The following is a 19,075-nucleotide window of genomic DNA, read 5'->3' on the forward strand; positions in this document are numbered from 1 at the left end:
TCAGTATTACAGCATTCTACAGGTCAATTTGTGTTTGTAAAATTAATTTAAGCTGAATATATCATTTCTAGATTTATCTATAAATGAATTGTAAACTTTCTTTTCTAAATGCAAGGTTTTGAAATGGTTTCAACAATTTATATCATTTATATTATTTTCCTGCTTTATCAATGTGGTTCAGTATATTTTGCCTCTTCTAAGTACTGCTATCAATCATCTGTTGTAAATAATTATGCAAATTAAACTTTTTGAAGAAAACAGCATGGTTGAGAGAGAGCGCTTTCATTCTTCTGAGAGTTTGGCAATGGTTCGGTGATGCAGCTGTACCACAAAGCAGACAAGTCATGTGGGATTTTATCTCAAAAGCAGGGTTATTTATGTGGAATTACTAAACCCCAAATTAAGTGCTGTTTATCCTCTATGCACGTCTGTGTTATAATACATGGAAAAACACTTGCTCAGGGGCAAACGAAGTGAAGCTTCTTATAATATTCACTCTCAGTTACAACTGTGAGTATTACATAAATTAAGTTATCTATTAGTTAAAGAGGTCATATTATGCTTTTTGGCTTTTCCCTCTCCTTTAATGAGTTATACACCTTTTTGTGCATGTAATAGGTTTGCAAAGTGAAAAAGCCCAAAGTCCAGCAGAAAGGGAGTTCACATCTAACACAGAAAACACTGCTCTGAACTGCTTGAAAACAGCTTGTTTGCAGTCCAGCCATTTCCCTTTCATCCCTGTGACAACACAGCAAAATGCGCGTCATAATGCTCGCCTATCAGCTACTCCGACACCCTCAAAAACACCAGTGGAAAAACACTCTGAGGTGCAGCACACAGTCACAAGATGTCCGTGCCTCTCCTCTCCCTTCCAAACACTAGCTACCCTCCAGGCAGTCAATGGACATAAAGTTGTTACTGTGATGTAGAGACAGAGCTCAGTTAAAACTTAATGGATGAAAGATACATTTGTTACAGATTTTGAACCTGAAAATTAGCATAATATGACCACTTTAATATTGAAGTAGTTGGAGCATTTAGTAAGTGAAAACTTGTATATATGATGTCCCTCTGGACTGCTTAGTGTCCCTTCTTCAGTTTCAGAGGTCTTGGTATTGTGCATGCTGGCTCACTGTAGTGGCTTACTAGGAGACTTCACTAGAATGGTGACATCGTTAATGTTATTTGTAACACCTGTGCGTGCCACCTGAGACCCAGCCTGTGGCGAAAAGTGCAGAGGCACCGAATATATGTTTACATGTAGTGTTTTATCTAATAAACATGAACTACACTGCAAAAACAAAACAGAATGTTAGAAGGAAAATAATAAGTAAACACAAACACAGTTCATGAAGAGATCCTCTCTGAGGAGTCTGATGTGGACCTTCTTAAAGCGCTTGAGGAACACTGGGAACAGGTATTCCCAGTTGTGCTGGCGTAACAGCTCTGCCCACCAGTTACCTTTCATGGCAAATATTTTGTGTACTAGCATGAAAAGCACAGGTGTGATTAATGACACTAATGATTTACATGTCATATTGGTTATGCCAGTTACAATGACACTGGTGAAGGACACTTCAGTGGAACTTTAGCCATTGTTAATTTTATTGGTTGCACCTGTGTTTTCCTGCTATGACAAGCAGCGATGTCTGCTGCAAAAGTAGAACAACAAGTTGTTGTGCTCAAGCAGACCAGAGGGGAAGGCTGTCCCAACTACTAAACAGATGGCACTTCAATTCACAGGATTATTGCCACAGCTACTGACTTTATTTGATTTTTGTTTTTTACTTTCCGCAGTTGAAAGGTGCTATTGAGGACTTAAAACGTCATGACACAACAAGTCTCAGTGCTAGAATGCCTTCAACATACAGGTGCGGGGGCCTGTACACCCAACCAGGTGTTTTCGACTTTGTCTGCCTAATTAGATTGAGGTTGAGCTGACAATTATGTGATGTCATCAAACTGTATGAACTAATAAGCGCAAAGCTGCGGTCGAATAGTCAAACAGAGAATTTTGCTAAACACTTTTTCAACCACGGTGCTAAGAGAATCTGACTGCACTTACACTTGCTTTTTTTATAACGCACACAAGATAAGTAGCCTACAGTGATAAACTATGCTGTCCAATTCAAGTAAGGTATCCTTTCTATACTAAATCACACCTCCTAAGAAAGGATGTTTTTAGTTTATACACAGGGTAAATTTGATTACCCATATGAAGTAACAACAAAATAGATGTTGTTGAAAATAAAAAAGTTAGTATAATAACATAAAAGAAATACATGAGCAGAGAATCTTGAGCCATTCATATGATAATCAAATAAAAATAAATAATGAGCAAGGGGCTAGAGTAAATCATATTCAGACATAAATATACAGAGATTCCTGGCATGGGCACCATTTTTTTTATAAATTTATTAAGTAGAGAAAATGTATTTTTTGTGCATTACACAATGATGGGGATTTAGAAAAATAACATTTATGTATATAGTTTTTTGTTATGATAATAACAACTACTAGATTAACTGCAACCTCAATATGCTTGTTATTCACTGAGCATGGAAGTGAAACAATATTACATTACTTATTGCATTAGTTATCAAAATGAGATCACATAGAATAGGCTACGTGTGTGAGAGTTCAGAGATAGAGTAGTTTTTGGGAACTATTTTCCCCTCAGAGTCAGAAACTAATAAATGCCTTAGGACAGACCTTTTTTTAAACTATTTGGTGTAGTCAGAAGTTATGCAAACAGCAATTTTAGGCTATTTTGGTTCAAATGTTGAGGATCAAATGATATACCCATGATCCCATAGGCATCCAGGAATTGAGCGAAAATAACCAAGTAAACTAAAGATGCTGTGGGGGGGTGCTGTTTCCCAAGCTTTGTCTGAGGGGAGGCCCACAGTGTCAGAATTTGAAAAGCCCGGGTGTAAGGGTAATAGTGTGAATATCATTAATAGTCCAGAACACTTTGGTTGAAGATATCAGAAACTACTTCATCCAATATCTGTCTTTTTTTAACTTAGCATCCTCTTAATTGTAAGCTAACAACAGGACACACCCACCAGTTTTAATTAAAGAAGTGGTCTTTATTACAGCAAAGAAGCCAAACATTACAGACAAGAATAATTATGAACCATGAATATCAATTCTATAATCAGACTGGCCTCTCATCCAGATCCCTGCTTCATTCACTACTCTTTAGGGTAGCCATTACTTCAGATTTATGAAGGAGGAATTATGGGCATTTTACCAGGATTTGCTCCTTAGTGTTCCCTTAATGTGTCTAGGTAACATTCTTAACACCCTTATCATTGACTGCTTCATCTTTCTCTCTTTGCATGCCATAGAGATGGCCTACAGTTTTGTCCAACTGGTAAACACCATCATCAACGAAGATATACAGCTGTATTATCATAGCGTTACGGCCTCTGAATTTTCTCTCCCGTCTTAGGGTCAGACCAGAAATCCAGAGAAAAAAAAAGAAACTTAATTTTCCACCAACAGAATACAGTTCTGTATTCAGTGGAAACTATAATGCTTTTTAAACAACATCTGTCAAAATTTGAAGCCGAATCCCCCAGGAGTACAATCTCTGACTTTGTTTTTTTATCTACAACAGAACTAATGTTCTGACATTGCATCCATCATCTGAATCTCTACAATAGAGCCTTTTAGAGTACTCATGATAGTCTATTTACAATAACATCCTTAATGGTAGACCTGGGCTACTATTTTTTATTTTATTTACATTAAAGTTGTTTTAATTTTTTTCTGAATCAGTTTGTGCACAACAGAAACACATCTGATGTTCGGCAAGCCTGTAAAGCCTCACAAAGAATTCATGAAGCATTCTGATTAATAAAACATGTTGAATCATGGACCAAAAGGTATTCAAACCTTTGATCGTCCATGAGAACGCATTCAGTAAAGATTTGCGGTCAAAGATGCTGTTAAAATGCAAGGAAATTCAAATGATTAGGCACATTAAATGTTTTTTGTTTCACAGTCCTGCGTGTTTCACTCACTAAGCCCGTTTGCATCACTGAGTCCGTGCGTATTCTGGGATAATGGTGAGCAGGATGAAGATAAACAGCTTATCCCAACTAAGACGTTAAGAGGGATAGGAGCTATTATCCAAAATACTCTGTGCATAAAAATGCACTGATGTTCTACTGACCACAAACAGAGCAATGGGGCTTTTACACAAATAAACCACAGTAACATCACAGAGAGTTTCATTAAGTGAAAACAAGACAATACTACTGAATTCCACCTAAATACTGAAAAACTACATCTAATGCTTTAATATACAGCTTCTATCAGGGGTTCTTAAACTTTTCTTCATGGATCCAAATTGAGCAGATGGAGCCTCTTACCTCTGGACCCACTGTGGGCTCATTAGGTCATACTACTTCTCTCAGTACTCCAGAGGAAAGAGACTTGCAGCCCATTCTGTGTCCCGACCCCTGAGTTTAAGAAACGCTGGTGGTAGAGTAAACGTGGAATGAAGAATGATTGTTCTTACAAGCAATGCAAGTAAACAAACAATAAATACAAACAATGTGCTTTATCCATATAGACATATTTACACAAAGTCTTTGGCTTATGAATAAACATCAGCTACAAAATAATAATAAAAACAAACAAACAAAAAAGTGTTGGCCACCAGTGCACAAAACAAATGAGGCCTGGGGTCAGTTCACTTCCAATTCCATTCAAGCCATAAATGAAAACCGTCACCTGTTCATTGAAGAGGATCTACTCTCAGCCTTTTCTAAGAGTAAATGAGCCAAATCTCTATTCATATTTGAGTTTTGAGATAAAATATCCCATTTGTGTATTGGCAGAATTGAAAGTGCATTGGGCCCAGCCCTGAAACAAACACGATTATGCTAATGTAACATGGTTGAACAAAATCTCAAGTGTTAAATTTTTTTTCTTTTACAATTTGGGGTACAAAGGACACTTCAAAATTTTTGTCCGGTAAATCAGTAAATGCCGCAACAAAAGCAGTCGGAAAGAAACTACTCTGCAGCTGATAATGGCTGCAGAAAACATAAACAATTACATGTATCACTTTTCTTTCAACGTATACATTTGAGTGATAATCCTACACATTTTTCAAGTTGACACTTCATGATATCATAAAAAAAAAAAAATCTAAAAGCTTAATACTCCCTGTGTAAACTTTCTGTTTTTGTTTCATTGTCAGTCTTTCTTTAATGGTGCTTTGTCTAATTGGCAAACTTATATTTTAATTTCTGTTTATGTATTCTGTTGTCTGACAATCCACCAATATAAAATGGGTTCAAAGGGGCAATTAAGCACTTAACTGACTGAAATGACCAGAAAAGTAACATGAAGATGCTGCTGATGTATGAAGTAGAAAACAGAAGCTTTCACAGAGTTTGGCCAGGCTGTAACTTTAAGTAACTTGTTTTTGTACAAAAGTACTGGCTCAAATATTCAAACATCACCATGATGAGATACCCAACCAACACTGTTAAGTTACTCAGAAATTAGCATGAGAGCAGGAATGTGGGGCCACTGAAAACTTGCAGTTATTCGAAAGCTGTGTTTGCCGCTTGCAAGGGAGGAGGGAGACATCTACAGTGCACACTGAGTACTGCAGATGAAAAGTCCATGGGAGGGGAGGGGAAGGGTGGGGGCGAGGGGTTGTGGTGAGACATTAAACATTTAAATGGGGTCCAAAACATACAGGGGCCCGCTGGCACTCAAAAAGCTGTACAATAAGCGTAAAGGAGTATAAGGAGCAACATCTCTCCCTCTGTTGCACTCCCAGCAGCTCCTTCTGTTAAAAGTCTGAACTCTTCCCTTTGTTTGGATGCTTTACAACACTGTGCAAGGAGCCAATTTCACTTGTGCCATTTGTACTGACGCAAAATGGGTGCTACAGGACGGCCACCACAGAGGGGAGTCGGGACCAGGCGAAAAGCAAAAGGATCAAACACACGGGAAGTGAAAAGATGTTCACCTCCTCCTCTTCTCTCCTTTGTTTAGGAGGACTCGATGAACTCCAGTGACAGGTCGTAGCAGAACCGATACTGTTCCTGTAGACAGACAAAAAGAAGCGTAAACTGAAATTAATATGTGGGTGGTGACATTTTGGCTTTACTTTGCAAATATCGCCACAAATCAGAGCAGATGAATAATAAATTCTTTCTTTTCTGTTTTAACTAGAGCCATTTTCATTCATAATCATGTAAAACAACTTTCATACATCACTTTATACTTAATTATGAAGTTTCAAATAAAATATGAATATTTAATTAAATATTGTTTATAGGATTTTAAATGGCAGTGCTCCTATCTACTTTTATAATTATTTTAAGAATGTGGGGGATGTCAACAGCCATAACATCAGAGCCAGTGTTGCAGGCTTGTGCAATAGAGAGGAATAAACTACCTTTTTTAATTAAGAGTCAAATCCTCCACTCTTTAAAGCAAGGACTAAACAATGGCTGCTAGATAGTACTCCCTCATAGAATGTGGAGATAATAAACTTCAACTTCATCTTGTTTCACAGCTTTTTGTACTTATAATATACAGTATATCTTAATGTCCGACATTCAATGCCAGTCTCCTTCTATATAACGACTGGTGGAAACATGTTTATATATATACTTTAAATGTTGTCAATAAACCAAACCAAACTTTTAGGTTCTCATCTCTCTCTGTTACTCTCACTCTCTTTGTCTCCCGTTCTCGCTAACTCACCGGAGTATCCACCATGTTGGGTTTGCTGTTCCTCAAGGTCTTTACGGCGTGAAAGACATCAACCACACTCTGTCTCTTGGCCATCTCGCACACGATGCTGCTGGCACAGAAAACTCCGCTACGCCCACCTCCATTTCTGTAAAAATCCGGACAATGATACAGAAATATGTGAGAAAATTCACAATTTAATATTTCTTTGTAGTTTTGTCACCTCTCACAGTGTTGATGGCACTGATTTTGGAACAATTCATCCTACTTGTCTGTAAAATGTGTGCGTCATCAGATAAAAAAGACCTTCTGGTAAAAGTTAAGTGTCACTCTGAGTGAGTTTCAGTGACACTTTTTATAATAATCCCCAAATGCTGCCAAGGTAAATGGTACTAACTACCATTCCTCAAGAGATATACTGTCAGTCCTTATTAGACCATTGCTAGATTCAGTCTAAACAAACATGTTAGGCACATTTGGCAACCTTTTTTATATTCTTTTCATCTTCACTTAATTTTTCCCACTTTCAGTCAACAGAATGCTCTTTTGTTGCTTACAAAGCTGCCGATTTTTTTTAACACACTCTTGCTAAATGGAAGAGGGAGATACAAATATGCATTTCTTATGTGTACTCACAGGCAGTGCACGATGGTTCTTCCCTCTCCTTCCTCTCCCTCGCGCTGCCACTGGTCGACCTGCAGGATAAGTTTGAGGAAGGAGCGTTTGGAGGCGGGGACTTCTCTATGTCCCGCCCACCCCAGGTACTGGAACTGACGAACCATCAGGTAGCCTTCCTGAGGCTGAGAGGTCAAACAACAAACACACACATTTAGAGGAATGGATTCTGTGAAACAAGAGTCTTGTCTTGACCCTCTGCCAAAAAAAATACGCAAAATGAATCGACTCACCCTGGTGAGGTTGCAGACTCTGAAGAGTCTACTGATAACATCACAATCCATTGAGCAGGACATACATTCCACCTGGACAGGACCATAACGCAACATGCCCTCCTCTGGCCAGTACTGGGGACAACCCTGGCAGGAAACAGTAACAGTATTTGGAAACATAACATAGAGAAATGCAAAATGTAAAGCTTTAAACACTCCTACTATTACCTCTATAGTAAGATTATATGATTTATGCCTATTTTAGGCATGCTTGAGCAAATGACAACTTTCTACTCATGTATATACTAAAGTTGTATTCTATTCTGTTCATATACGCTGACTTTGGTATGAAGTTGTTGTTGAGGCAAGACCGACATTTTAAGGCAATATTAGCCTTTTAATACAAATAGTGCTGGACGGGATTATCTTCTTCAGCATAATAAAAGGTTCCTCTCGGTTCACAGACTGGAGTTTAATTGGATTTTTATTTGATACAGCTGACCATAGAAATAATTCCAGTGTGGTGTGCAAGAGTTTATACCTCACAGCTTTAAGAATGGCTCAGTGTAAACATTAAAACATACAATCCAGTAAGAATTTTGTCAATAATAAAGGATGATACTTTCCAGACGACAATTATATATCAGACATGAGGGTTTGTTTTCCTCCCTTTATTGCTTATAATGCAAGTGTATTTGTGTCCATGTATACGGGTATGGAGTAGGTGTATGTTTACAGTATAATAAAGTTATTAAAAGTTACATCGCTGTATTGATGTTGTTGGATGAAAGCTTTATATCTCTAAAATATCATCCACACAGAAACAAAAAAGCAGCAACAGATCTTTGACATAATAAAAGGATTAAGATACTAAGGCAACAGAAACGTGAAGTACCTGAGCCAGGTCAATCTCATTCAGCATCACCAAACTGGTACATCCGTAGTCGTAAACCAGACGCCAAAAATCTTTGACAGTGTTAGGCAAAGGATGCTGGGTAACGATGAATGCAGCAGGCTGCCTGTAGCTCTGCAGGAAACAAACAAAAAGAAGGTCAGGTCTCTCGTACACACAGCGGTGTCATTTCGTCCACAAACATAAATTGTTTGTGGGGGGGGGTTTTGTCCAGCATAATGAAGCAGAATGTTTTGCTTTTTATATACATTCTTCATCTCTGCAGATCTGTTTTGTTCCCAAAATATCTTTATCCTTGTTTTGTATTACATCTTTCTTTCTTTCTTTCTCTCAAACATACGCACACATCAAAACACAAACAGCAGAGTGGGACAGCAAGCAACACAGGTGATGTTTGGTCACATGATCATGCAGGGGGCTTCATCAATTGTGACGGTGAGGAGAAGGCATTGCATGTACAAACACTAAAGCTACATCTAGATCTAATAGGGTCAGTTAACTTGATGTTCAATTTAAGTTCACATTACAAATGTCTCTAATGGCAAATTTGTCAGTCAGAAGATAAAAGAGAAAATCGCCAAAAAGACTTTCTTCTGACACAATGAACTGGCTGAACTGAAAGTGAACTGAGCCCAACTCACCCTACATGAAAATGCGCAGCCACGTGTGTGACATGGATATGAATGACTCTGGCGACTTGTAATGACGAGGAGGATCTAACGTGAGGACGGTCGGGGTCAGGTTTAGGGTTTAGGGAGTAAATGGCTTTGCTAAACATAAACCTGGAGGCAGAACGACACTGAAGCCATGAAACAAATCCAGTATTGGAGATTTGAAGTAAAATCCCGTTACCTGGAACTCTTCTGACAGCTTGGTTAGAGAGAGGCCAAAAGGTAAGTAACTAAACTTGAAAGGTAAACTTTAAAAATTGGACTGAATTCCATAAGTTTTATAGCACTTGCAGTATTTTTGTTGGAGAGAAGCCAGGTTTCTTTCCACACCATGCATGTATTACATTTTGCGTTTCAACCATTATCATAAACTCACATAATGTATCTACAGCCCACAGCCATATTATATTTTCATCTCTAATGTATAATGTCTATAAGAACAGACCTGCCAATAAACATTAAATTCTAATTATGTCTTACAATGACCAGATATCACAATCTTACCTTAAATGTCTACCTACTTAATGACTTTGTTTTTGAAGTCATAGTACATGGGCAAAAAGTTGAGACAATGTCAGCTGTTGCCAATATAAACAATGTCCTGCAACGATGAGGCTGTTAAAGATTGGGTGGTGGCCAGAGAAGCTAGTGGTCTTTTCAGAACCTGGATTTGTCTCTAGCCTTCTGCTGCTAAAACCACAAACACAGCATCACACAAACAGGGAGGGGAGTCTGTGTGTGTGTGTGTGTGAGAATGTGTGTGAGTGTTGTTGTATAAACATATGTGCATAAATATATGAATGTACATGTGTTTCTCTTTATTGTCATTTGTGTGAGTTTTTAAAAGTGTATCATTTTCAACAAATATGTGATTGCAGTTTGGGACAACAAACATTATATATTATTTATCTTTTTTTTTTTTTACTTTTTCACATTTAATGGTGTTAAAAGCAACACATCTGCTAGTCTAAAAGGCTATTTTCGCATCAAAAAAGAACACACGCGGTGTGAAATGTCCCAAACTACTCTAGCTTGACGTGTTGAAAATAACACAACCTTACTGTATAAGCATGTGCGCGTGTTATAGACTTACATCCATCAGAGCAGCATTGATGTAGTTGCTGCTTTCTCCGTCTATTGTAATGAGGAAGGGAAGGCATCTATCAGGAGGAAGGCCATCCATAAAGCGGTTCTTATCTTGGTTTCTAGGCAACAATGCAATACTGCAGTCTTCAGGCTGAGGCTGAGGAGTCACCGAGTTTAACGTCTGGACAAAGAGAGGGAAGTATAAGTTAGTGCATAAGCACAGTTTTATGTTGTTAACACTCTACTTTCCAGTGCAAAATTCAGGATGCAAAGGTGGATCCCATTAAGATGGAAATATATCCTGTGCTAAAAAAACAGGTGCCCATAACTAATGTTGCTGGTACGTTAACGATACCTGGTGGAGTTTTTGACCGCTAGTAGCACTATGGAGCACTGTTTTTACTTTGTATCATGGTTGTGCTGTTTGTCATGCTATTCCACTGATGCAACAGTTAGTGGCAGTAACGCACCAAAACATACAGAAAAGCGCCAGCAAAGGCAAAGATGAGGAAGATTGTTAGCAATTAAATGCAGGATTTAAAATGCTTAAAAAGTGTCTCTACAAATGCTATTTATGTAATTCAATGCATTCAACACATTTTGTCAGGCCTCAAAGGTACACACAGTGCATTTTGGTAATTATTGTTAAATGTAAACAGAAACTTTAAATTCAGTTGTACAGAAAAGTCTTTATTTAAACATACATGTTGTACTGATAACGTTGTTTTTAATTGCTTCTGACGGCTGCTTCTGGGTTGCAACTAAAGGATAAATTTTAGGGTTGAGAATTTGAGAAAGGCCAGGAGTAGATTGAGAAGCTGATCAATTTATCAACATATTGCTAAATCTACTGCTTAGATGCTGCATGAGTATACTAAGACATTTTGATATTTGTTTTGTGTTAATGCATTGTAAGTGATATGAATTCGCAGCATCTGTTCTTCTTGACGGAAAAAAAACTGTGAAGTTCCTACATTAACATCGTGAAAAGTGACATTTTAAGGGTTCAAGATCCAGATTACAGTTCGGTTTACCTGGAACTCGTCCTTCAGATGTGACGAGTTGGTCTGCGAGTCGATACGGATCAGCTCATAAAACGCAGCTTTGAACTCGCAGACTGGTATGGCTGTTTCTCCACATAGACAAGCCTCTAGTATGGCATCATGAATGAATATATACTGCTCCTGAAGACATATAATTCAAAACATGCACATCACCATATACATACACATCTTTCAATACTAGATAAAAACATTGGCAAACGGTAAAAGACACAACAACCTGTGACACGGATAACACACACAACTGTGATACAAACTGAAAGCGAGCACGCTGACTTTGTGAGTGAGGGATGACGGATGGGAGATGGCGCTACGAATAAGATGAGAAGATCATGACTGTCAAGTTTTGGTTTACCTGACTTCAGGAAATTGTATTTTTTTGATCTTTCAAGCAAATGACTGCAGCTTCAATTCAATGAACAGACACAGAGTGAATTGAAGGCTGCTTTGGTGAATAGATGTGAATGTACATTGTTATCTGATGGATGACATGACCGGCTGGATTGTAACAGATTTTATTTCTATAATTTTAAAAGACAGTATAGAAATTACTACAGTATGATAATGATTACAACATGGACAAAGAGTGTCCATGAAAGAATGTATGGAGCTTTCCATGGTTTGGGCTTTGAGTGTTGTGATTTCCTGTTTTGTTTTGGTAACCAATCCACTGGATGGCGCCAAAGTAATATTTTTTAAATCCATGGAAAAAAGTGTCTTTTATATATATTACATTAAATTATATGTTATTGTGTTTATATAGTGAGATGACATGTTGGTGAATGGGTCGATGTAATCACTTCAGCCTGCACCATGCTGATGGCTGAGTCTTACAGTGAGGGTTTATTCTTTATTGAGTATATTCTAAGATGTGGATGCAGATGGAGGATGGGTAATGCAGTCACCTCAGTCTGTACCATGTTGATCCTCCTGGAGCGAAGAGCCTTCACACAGTTGTAGATGTCGACCACTCCTTCTCTCTCCGCCATGTCCAACATGATGTCAATGACTATGAAACAGCCTGTACGCCCTGCTCCAGCACTGCAGAGAGAAACAGAATTGTTTTTTATGTCAAATGATTGACAAGACATTTTTTTAATTATTTGACTTACAGACGTAAGGGTTCATATTAATCATATGTGGTAGATTATATAAAGGTCTGCATGTATGTTTGTACCTGCAGTGGACCACAATTGGTCCAGCAGAAGGTGGATTGGAGATTTTAACTCTGCGGATGAAGGAAAGTAGTCCTGTGGCGTGATATGGAACTCCGTGATCAGGCCAGCCTGTGAAATGGAACTGCTTGACTTCTCGCACCTCGTTGAAACCACGCTGAGTAAAGACAAGACATGTTTAGGACTCATTATAGTACATGTCTAGTTCATATTTCATGTTCCCTCCATTGAATACGAGTCATACACAGAGTATGATTCAACTCGTTAGTTTAATCGGTAATTAGAATTACAAATGTAAATATTTTGAAATACTGTAAATTATGCTAAACACAAAATAAATGCAAAATGACAGACATTATGCAAATTTTAAGCTAAAAAAATATCACTCACCCTCTCCAGTGTAAATGTGCGAACCACATATTCAGCAAGAGGTTCGACCTCCACAAAAGTCACCTTGAAGTCTCCGTACACCTCGGCATCATCTGGCCAATACTTATAGCACTTAACCTGTGGAAAATTTTATTTTAAGATTAGTATTTCACCAAATATTGTATTATTGTGATAAAACATGTTCAAAGACCTTGATCAAGAGGCAGATATAGCTTCTTATCCAATATAAAAAATATAATGTAACCACTCAGCCGATCTACATTTTTACCATTAGCGTAAATTCAAATGACAACACCATTAAACAATAAAATGCTTGAATATCTTTCTAGCACACGTGTTACAGCTACTTCAAAGTGTTTCATAATTCTGATTCACAGTTTCTTTTGTCAAGGGCCCTGAATAAACTTTGCAAGGCAAAACGTAATTAAAAAACTAAAAATATACAATAAAAGTACCGAAGAGAGGAAAAAAAAAACTTACCCTTCCAACTTCCACCAGATTGGTCACCATGACGATGCAGGCTGACTGTTCCTGCCACACCATCCTCCAGAAGTCATACACTGTCTCATGAACAGGACCTTCACACAGATACGCAAAGACACATATTCAGTACTTTGTATGATTGCTTTGTGTAAAAAAAAAGTTATGAATTTGTACTGTAGGATGCATTTGACAGCCTTGCAGTCTCTTACCCTGAGTAGCAATGTAGTGACTTGGTCTCTGGTAGCCCTGAAAACATGACAACATAACACAACAACTCAATATGCATAAAAACGGTCTTTTAGCACAGTTGGAGACGTCCACAGTGCAATGTCACAACTGTCAAAACTAATCTGTTGGCTTGTACCTGTGACACTAAAAACAATGGAGATCTCTTCTCAAAGAAGTTTACAGTAAAGTTCACAGAAATATTTTGACATGTAATTGTCATTTTTGATGTTGACTTGCAATGCATTTTATGTGTATTCATAAAAAGTCTCATCAAGGTGATGGGATGTGGGAGAACTCTTTGTTTGTTTATTAAGCCCAAAGTAAGGCCCTACCAAAATCTATAGATGGCTACATTGATGCCTGTCACCTTTATGACAACTGTAAGGTGTAAAAAGCGGTGGCAAATTTACAGCACACAGTGGGATGTAAGGAAGACTGGCGGGAGGGCAAGATGGAGTGAAATCTTTCACGCAGCAGAGGCCTCAGCATTTCAAAATGTATGGACAACATGACTCGATGCATTTAATGGTGGCTGTGTGAATGGATGTACAGGCGAATAAGTGTAAAAGGTTGAGGGGCGTGAATGAAAGAATCCACAGCGATACTTACATCCCTGTACAGCCAAATCTATAGCCCAAGCCACAGGCAGAAAGAACGAGTGGAAGAAAGAAAGCACAACAATGTCAGTGAGTGTCAATCAGAAAAAGAAAAGTTGCATTCACATAATGGAAGTTTGAACAGGACATGCAGAAAAAAAACATGATCTGAAATTTAGGATTAGACTGAATAAGAAAGGACACTTCCTGATGTAATTTGACCACCTTACAGCCAAAGCACAGAGGTCTCCAGCAGAAAGCTGATTGATTACAATCTCATTTAACAAGCATTAAAGATATTTATTGCTGTTGACATTCAAGCTTTCTTTGTCTCTCTTCTAACTACAGCTGTACCAACAGAGATTAGCTGGATACACCAGGGAGTGTCCACTCTATTCATTCTAATTCTAGCTGAATGTGAGTGGTAGCATGCATGGGATCGTTTTAATGACAGTTAATGATAATATAGAAAATGCTATAAGCAGTATTAGCGTTTAAAAAAAGCACAATGTGTGAGACTAACATGCAGGTGATTGCTGTAAAGGTGACAGAAAAGTGAAAAGGTGAAGATGGAAAAAGATGGATGTGTATTTAGATTGTGTTATTGAGTGAAAGTACAGACAAACAACTGAGCAAAAATTAAAGGCATTTAAATAAAATGGATGACTGGAAGGATGGGCCAGTTAAAAGATAAATGCAATTAAGACTAGATGCACTGACTTAAAGGAAATACTCTTATTCACTTTCCTGCCTTGAGCTAGATGAGAAAATCGATGCCACTCATGTCTGTACAATAAATACGAAGCTAGCCCCAGCAGCCGGTTAGCTTAGCTTAGCATAAAAACTTGCAACAGGAGAAAACAGCTAGGCTGATTTTGTCTATCGGTAACAAAGTCTGCCTACCAGCACCTCCAAAGCTCACTAATTAACACGTATCTCATATGTTTAATCTGTATAAAAACTTCCTGAAGTCACTGCAGCTGCATAGTCATAATGCAGACATGAAGGTGGTAGAAAGTCAGATAATACAGAAATAACATCTCTCTTTGTATAGCTTGTAGCAATATATAAATAATGCTTGCATTCCCAGCAAGGCCTACTAAATCCAAATGATGACTAAATATCTATTGTTGTAACGCATACAGACTAAGTTGTAATTTAAACTGGCTGTATCAGGATACCATGGTATATTCAGAATGGACAGATACACGAATACATGGAGAAAGACAGCAGAACTGACACCTGAGAAAGACACATGTGCTGAATGTATGATGTGTTTTCGGGGTGGCTGGATGCGTATAATGGTTCGATGGATGACTGGTAGACGCAATAAAGGTATAGAGGCCTGACATACGAGCGAGGGAGTGTGGTTTCGTTGGTTTCGTTGGGAGCCAATAGTAGCATTCGATGCGTTTCCACTTACATCGATGTAGTTGGCGTTGATGTAGTCGGAGGAGGGGTCATCTTCAATGGGCTGGAGAATAACCCTTGAATGGTCATCTAAAGAAAGACATATTTGTATGTTTAGGGGGAACAATGTGGAGTTTATGGTTCCAAGGCTCTCTAAAGGCTTTAAGTTGATGGTCATAAAGTTTCATGGTATACTGTTGTCACTAGTTCATGCTATAACGATGTATACTTGAAAAACAGGTTCTCTTGGGGTTGTCTTGCCCTATGACCAGTAAGTTAGTTTATTGACATAAATATTTCAATACAAACATATGAAATAACTGTACATGAACAAATAAAAACATTTGGTCCAATTAAATTATATATACAAGCATTATATACAAGCGACAACACTTAAATACAATTACAAATGCTCGTGTCCCAACATTTTCAGGCAGCTATGCAACATAACTAAGACTCTCATGTCTCTGACAGTGGATTAAGATCATTTGAGTAAATTTTACTCTGATCTTGTGAGTCTAAGGACATAATCGTAGACAGGGAAGATACTCAGGTAAAGGCTGGAAGCTAAACGTGAGAGCGCTCTGTAACAGCCTCTTGCAAAGTCTCAACAGAGCCAAATCAGTACACATCTCTAAAAACCAAATGTATTGTAGGTATTTTTTCTCTATCTACCCCCGTATTTCCCATTGTTCCCATCGTATTTTCCTATCTGTTGTGAACATACATAAATAAAGCTTGTTTGCTTACATGCTATAATGTTCCCATAGCGGTTCTTGGTGCGGTTCTGCTCCTTCTTGGCCACGTCCCAGGAGGCCGACTGGCCCTCGAAGAAGCTCTGTATCACCAACAACAGACAAAACAATAGGGAAGAAAATTACACGTCATAGATTCTTTAAAATGACATTCCTGCTGGATAACTCTGAGCAGAAAGAAGTACTTGAATGATTTTTTTTGCTGTAGTGGCTTTATTCAATGGTTGCATGAGTGGTGGCATAATGCTTATTAGATACAAAAGAAAGGGGGACCATAAAAAACATTTGTAGCTCTTTGATTGTTTTGTCAATAAGGAGAAAAATACTCTCAAATTAAGAGGCAATTCAACCTTATTATTATTTTATCATTTTAATGTAAAGCCAAAACATCAAATAAAGTACCATTGATGTTTTATAAAAAAAACTTGTACAGTTGTCCTTTACATTTATAAAATGTGTGTACAATACATTTAAAGAGGTGGTATTATGCTTATTGGCTTTTTCTCTCTCCTTTATTGAGTTATATATCTTTTTTGTGCATGTAATAGGTTTGCAAAGTGAAAAAGCCCAAAGTCCACCCCAAAGGGAGTTCCCATCTCCCACAGAAAACACTGCTCTGAACTGCCTGAAAACAGCTCATTTGTAGTCCAGCCGCTTCCCTTTCATCCCTGTGACAACACAGGGAAGAAAGCTCGCCAAGCGGCTACTCCAACACGCCCTCAAAAACACTGGTGGAAAAACACTGAGCTCAAGCACACACCTCTCCTCTCCCTACCAAACACTAGCTACCCTCCAGATACTCAATGGACATAAAGTTGTTACTGTGATGTAGAGACAGAGCTCAGTTAAAACTTTATGGATGAAAGATACTTTTGTTGCAGATCAATAACTCACCACTCTGAAACTCCTCCTCCAGTCAAGATGGTCGGCAACATGTACAGCTGAAACAAAGCCATGTTTGCTTCTCACTGTCCCACCCTTCTCTGCTTCTGATTGGCTATTAGGCCTTAACTAGGAACTGTGCATGTGCAACTCTCAACAAAGATCATTTAGAGACAAGATGTATTACTCCATAGTTAAAATGAAGCCTTCAACAAAGGGTGAAAAGAGGAGCTGCAGCAATGTGCAGTATGACAAAAAAAAGTGTGAAAATTAAACCATGGAAACCTGTTCTGGTACAAGATTTTGAACCTGAAAATGAGCATAATACCACATCTTTAAGATAACTTAATAAGTCAACTCTTCCAAAATAGGATCATAATAAATAAATATCCATGTCAGGGTTATATGTAAGGTAATAACATTTGTATCACTAGTTCTAAAAACATGAACATGACCACTTCTACAAGTAATACATACACTGCCACTTTTGTTACTGTAACCAACCAGGGTACTAATACTACTGTTATTGCTACTAGTACTACTAATAAAAGCACTGCTAATAATAATCTTACTTCATATTCCTCCTTAAAGCCGTAGCTGTCAGATGTTTTCATTAGGTTGATGTGCTGCAGAAGGTCGGCCACTCTGATGGCAGGGTGGAGCTGTCCTGTCTGATAAGGAGATTCAGTTCCTTCGCAGTGATATCGAGGAACATCCAGAAGCCTGCTGTTCTCTGCTGCAGAGGCGCTGTGGTTCTCATCTACAAGAAGAGAAGAAAGTACGGGTCAATTCAATTGCAAATTAGCCAAAGTTGCATTGCATGTATCAAGTGTTTTCACTAAAGGGGCCATCCACTGTAAAAACATAAAACTGAATTTTTTTTTTTTTTTATCTGGTCGGAAGGATGAATCAGGCAGTATAAAACAAATTCCAGGGATTTGTAAGTTACAGTAGGAAGTGTAAACTAATGTACATTCACTTATTACTGGCTTGAAGAGAAAATATTACTTTTACCTATATAAGATTTCCAAAACAATAATTTGTGTTTTCCCAAAACCAGTACTACATGCTGGCTTTAAACTATTACCATAAATTTTCTTTTGCATTTTCTTCAAACCAAAAATACCATTGGTTACTTTTTCTTTGTCTATACTCACCTGTGATTGGAACTAAGTGTCAAAGCAGCAGAAAAAGAAAAGAGTATAAAGGTTTAGTCAAACGGCAGGATTAGAAGTTTTGTTAGTAACATGAACTATAGGTTACTTTGACAACTGTGGTCGATCTCCAAGGACCTCAAAGGTTTATACATAACGGATGAGACAAAGAAAGAGCAGATGATCTCACAAAACAATGGAGCATGACCACAAAATGAAGACAACAAATATATCATATGTGTTGAACATGATGTGAACTTTGCCACTTTACTAAAACATCACCTATAGCAACAAAAAAGACACAGCTCTACTGCAATGCCCTCTAGTGGTATCATCTGCTGCTATTTACAACTCCATTACTTTCTTCAGTAACTGCTGCTTCATGTATATTTCATGGTGCTATTCCAAGCTTTCTACACTTTCCATATGTATCGGTTTTATTTAATATTTACCAAATTCACCACATGAACATATTTCAACACACTGATACACCTATTATACAATTTGAGAATTAAACAATCCATCTAAATCACAGATGAGCAATCACCTGCTATGTATATAGTGCAGATAGGCTGCAACTTGAATTATTACTACTCACATAGTGAGGACAACATTTATGATATAATAACTAAATCTGCATTTTGGAAGCTTG

At 37.9% G+C, this 19,075-nt stretch overlaps 1 protein-coding gene across 8 annotated transcripts in view; it reads right to left on the reverse strand.

The window, feature by feature from the left end:
- Positions 1–3,071: 3,071 nt before the first annotated feature.
- The window catches only part of ptprk (protein tyrosine phosphatase receptor type K), a 120,210-nt gene continuing 104,206 nt past the window's right edge, over positions 3,072–19,075 (reverse strand). For 2 of the 8 annotated variants that reach the window (XM_046060118.1, XM_046060123.1), the window contains 16 exons: positions 17,842–18,029; positions 16,383–16,482; positions 15,646–15,722; positions 14,236–14,253; positions 13,608–13,644; positions 13,396–13,493; positions 12,916–13,032; positions 12,528–12,682; positions 12,256–12,391; positions 11,324–11,473; positions 10,297–10,470; positions 8,515–8,646; positions 7,641–7,766; positions 7,369–7,532; positions 6,745–6,880; positions 3,072–6,077 (listed from right to left, as the gene is read on the reverse strand). In XM_046060118.1, coding sequence (XP_045916074.1) covers positions 6,024–6,077; positions 6,745–6,880; positions 7,369–7,532; positions 7,641–7,766; positions 8,515–8,646; positions 10,297–10,470; positions 11,324–11,473; positions 12,256–12,391; positions 12,528–12,682; positions 12,916–13,032; positions 13,396–13,493; positions 13,608–13,644; positions 14,236–14,253; positions 15,646–15,722; positions 16,383–16,482; positions 17,842–18,029 — 1,862 coding nt within the window. In that variant the 3' untranslated portion in view covers positions 3,072–6,023. The remainder of the gene's footprint in view (positions 6,078–6,744; positions 6,881–7,368; positions 7,533–7,640; positions 7,767–8,514; positions 8,647–10,296; positions 10,471–11,323; positions 11,474–12,255; positions 12,392–12,527; positions 12,683–12,915; positions 13,033–13,395; positions 13,494–13,607; positions 13,645–14,235; positions 14,254–15,645; positions 15,723–16,382; positions 16,483–17,841; positions 18,030–19,075) is intronic. The other 6 variants (XM_046060124.1, XM_046060120.1, XM_046060125.1 and 3 more) reach the window with 4 other exon arrangements.

The sequence above is a fragment of the Micropterus dolomieu genome, linkage group LG10, assembly GCF_021292245.1.
Source record: "Micropterus dolomieu isolate WLL.071019.BEF.003 ecotype Adirondacks linkage group LG10, ASM2129224v1, whole genome shotgun sequence".
Taxonomy (NCBI): Eukaryota; Metazoa; Chordata; class Actinopteri; order Centrarchiformes; family Centrarchidae; genus Micropterus; species Micropterus dolomieu.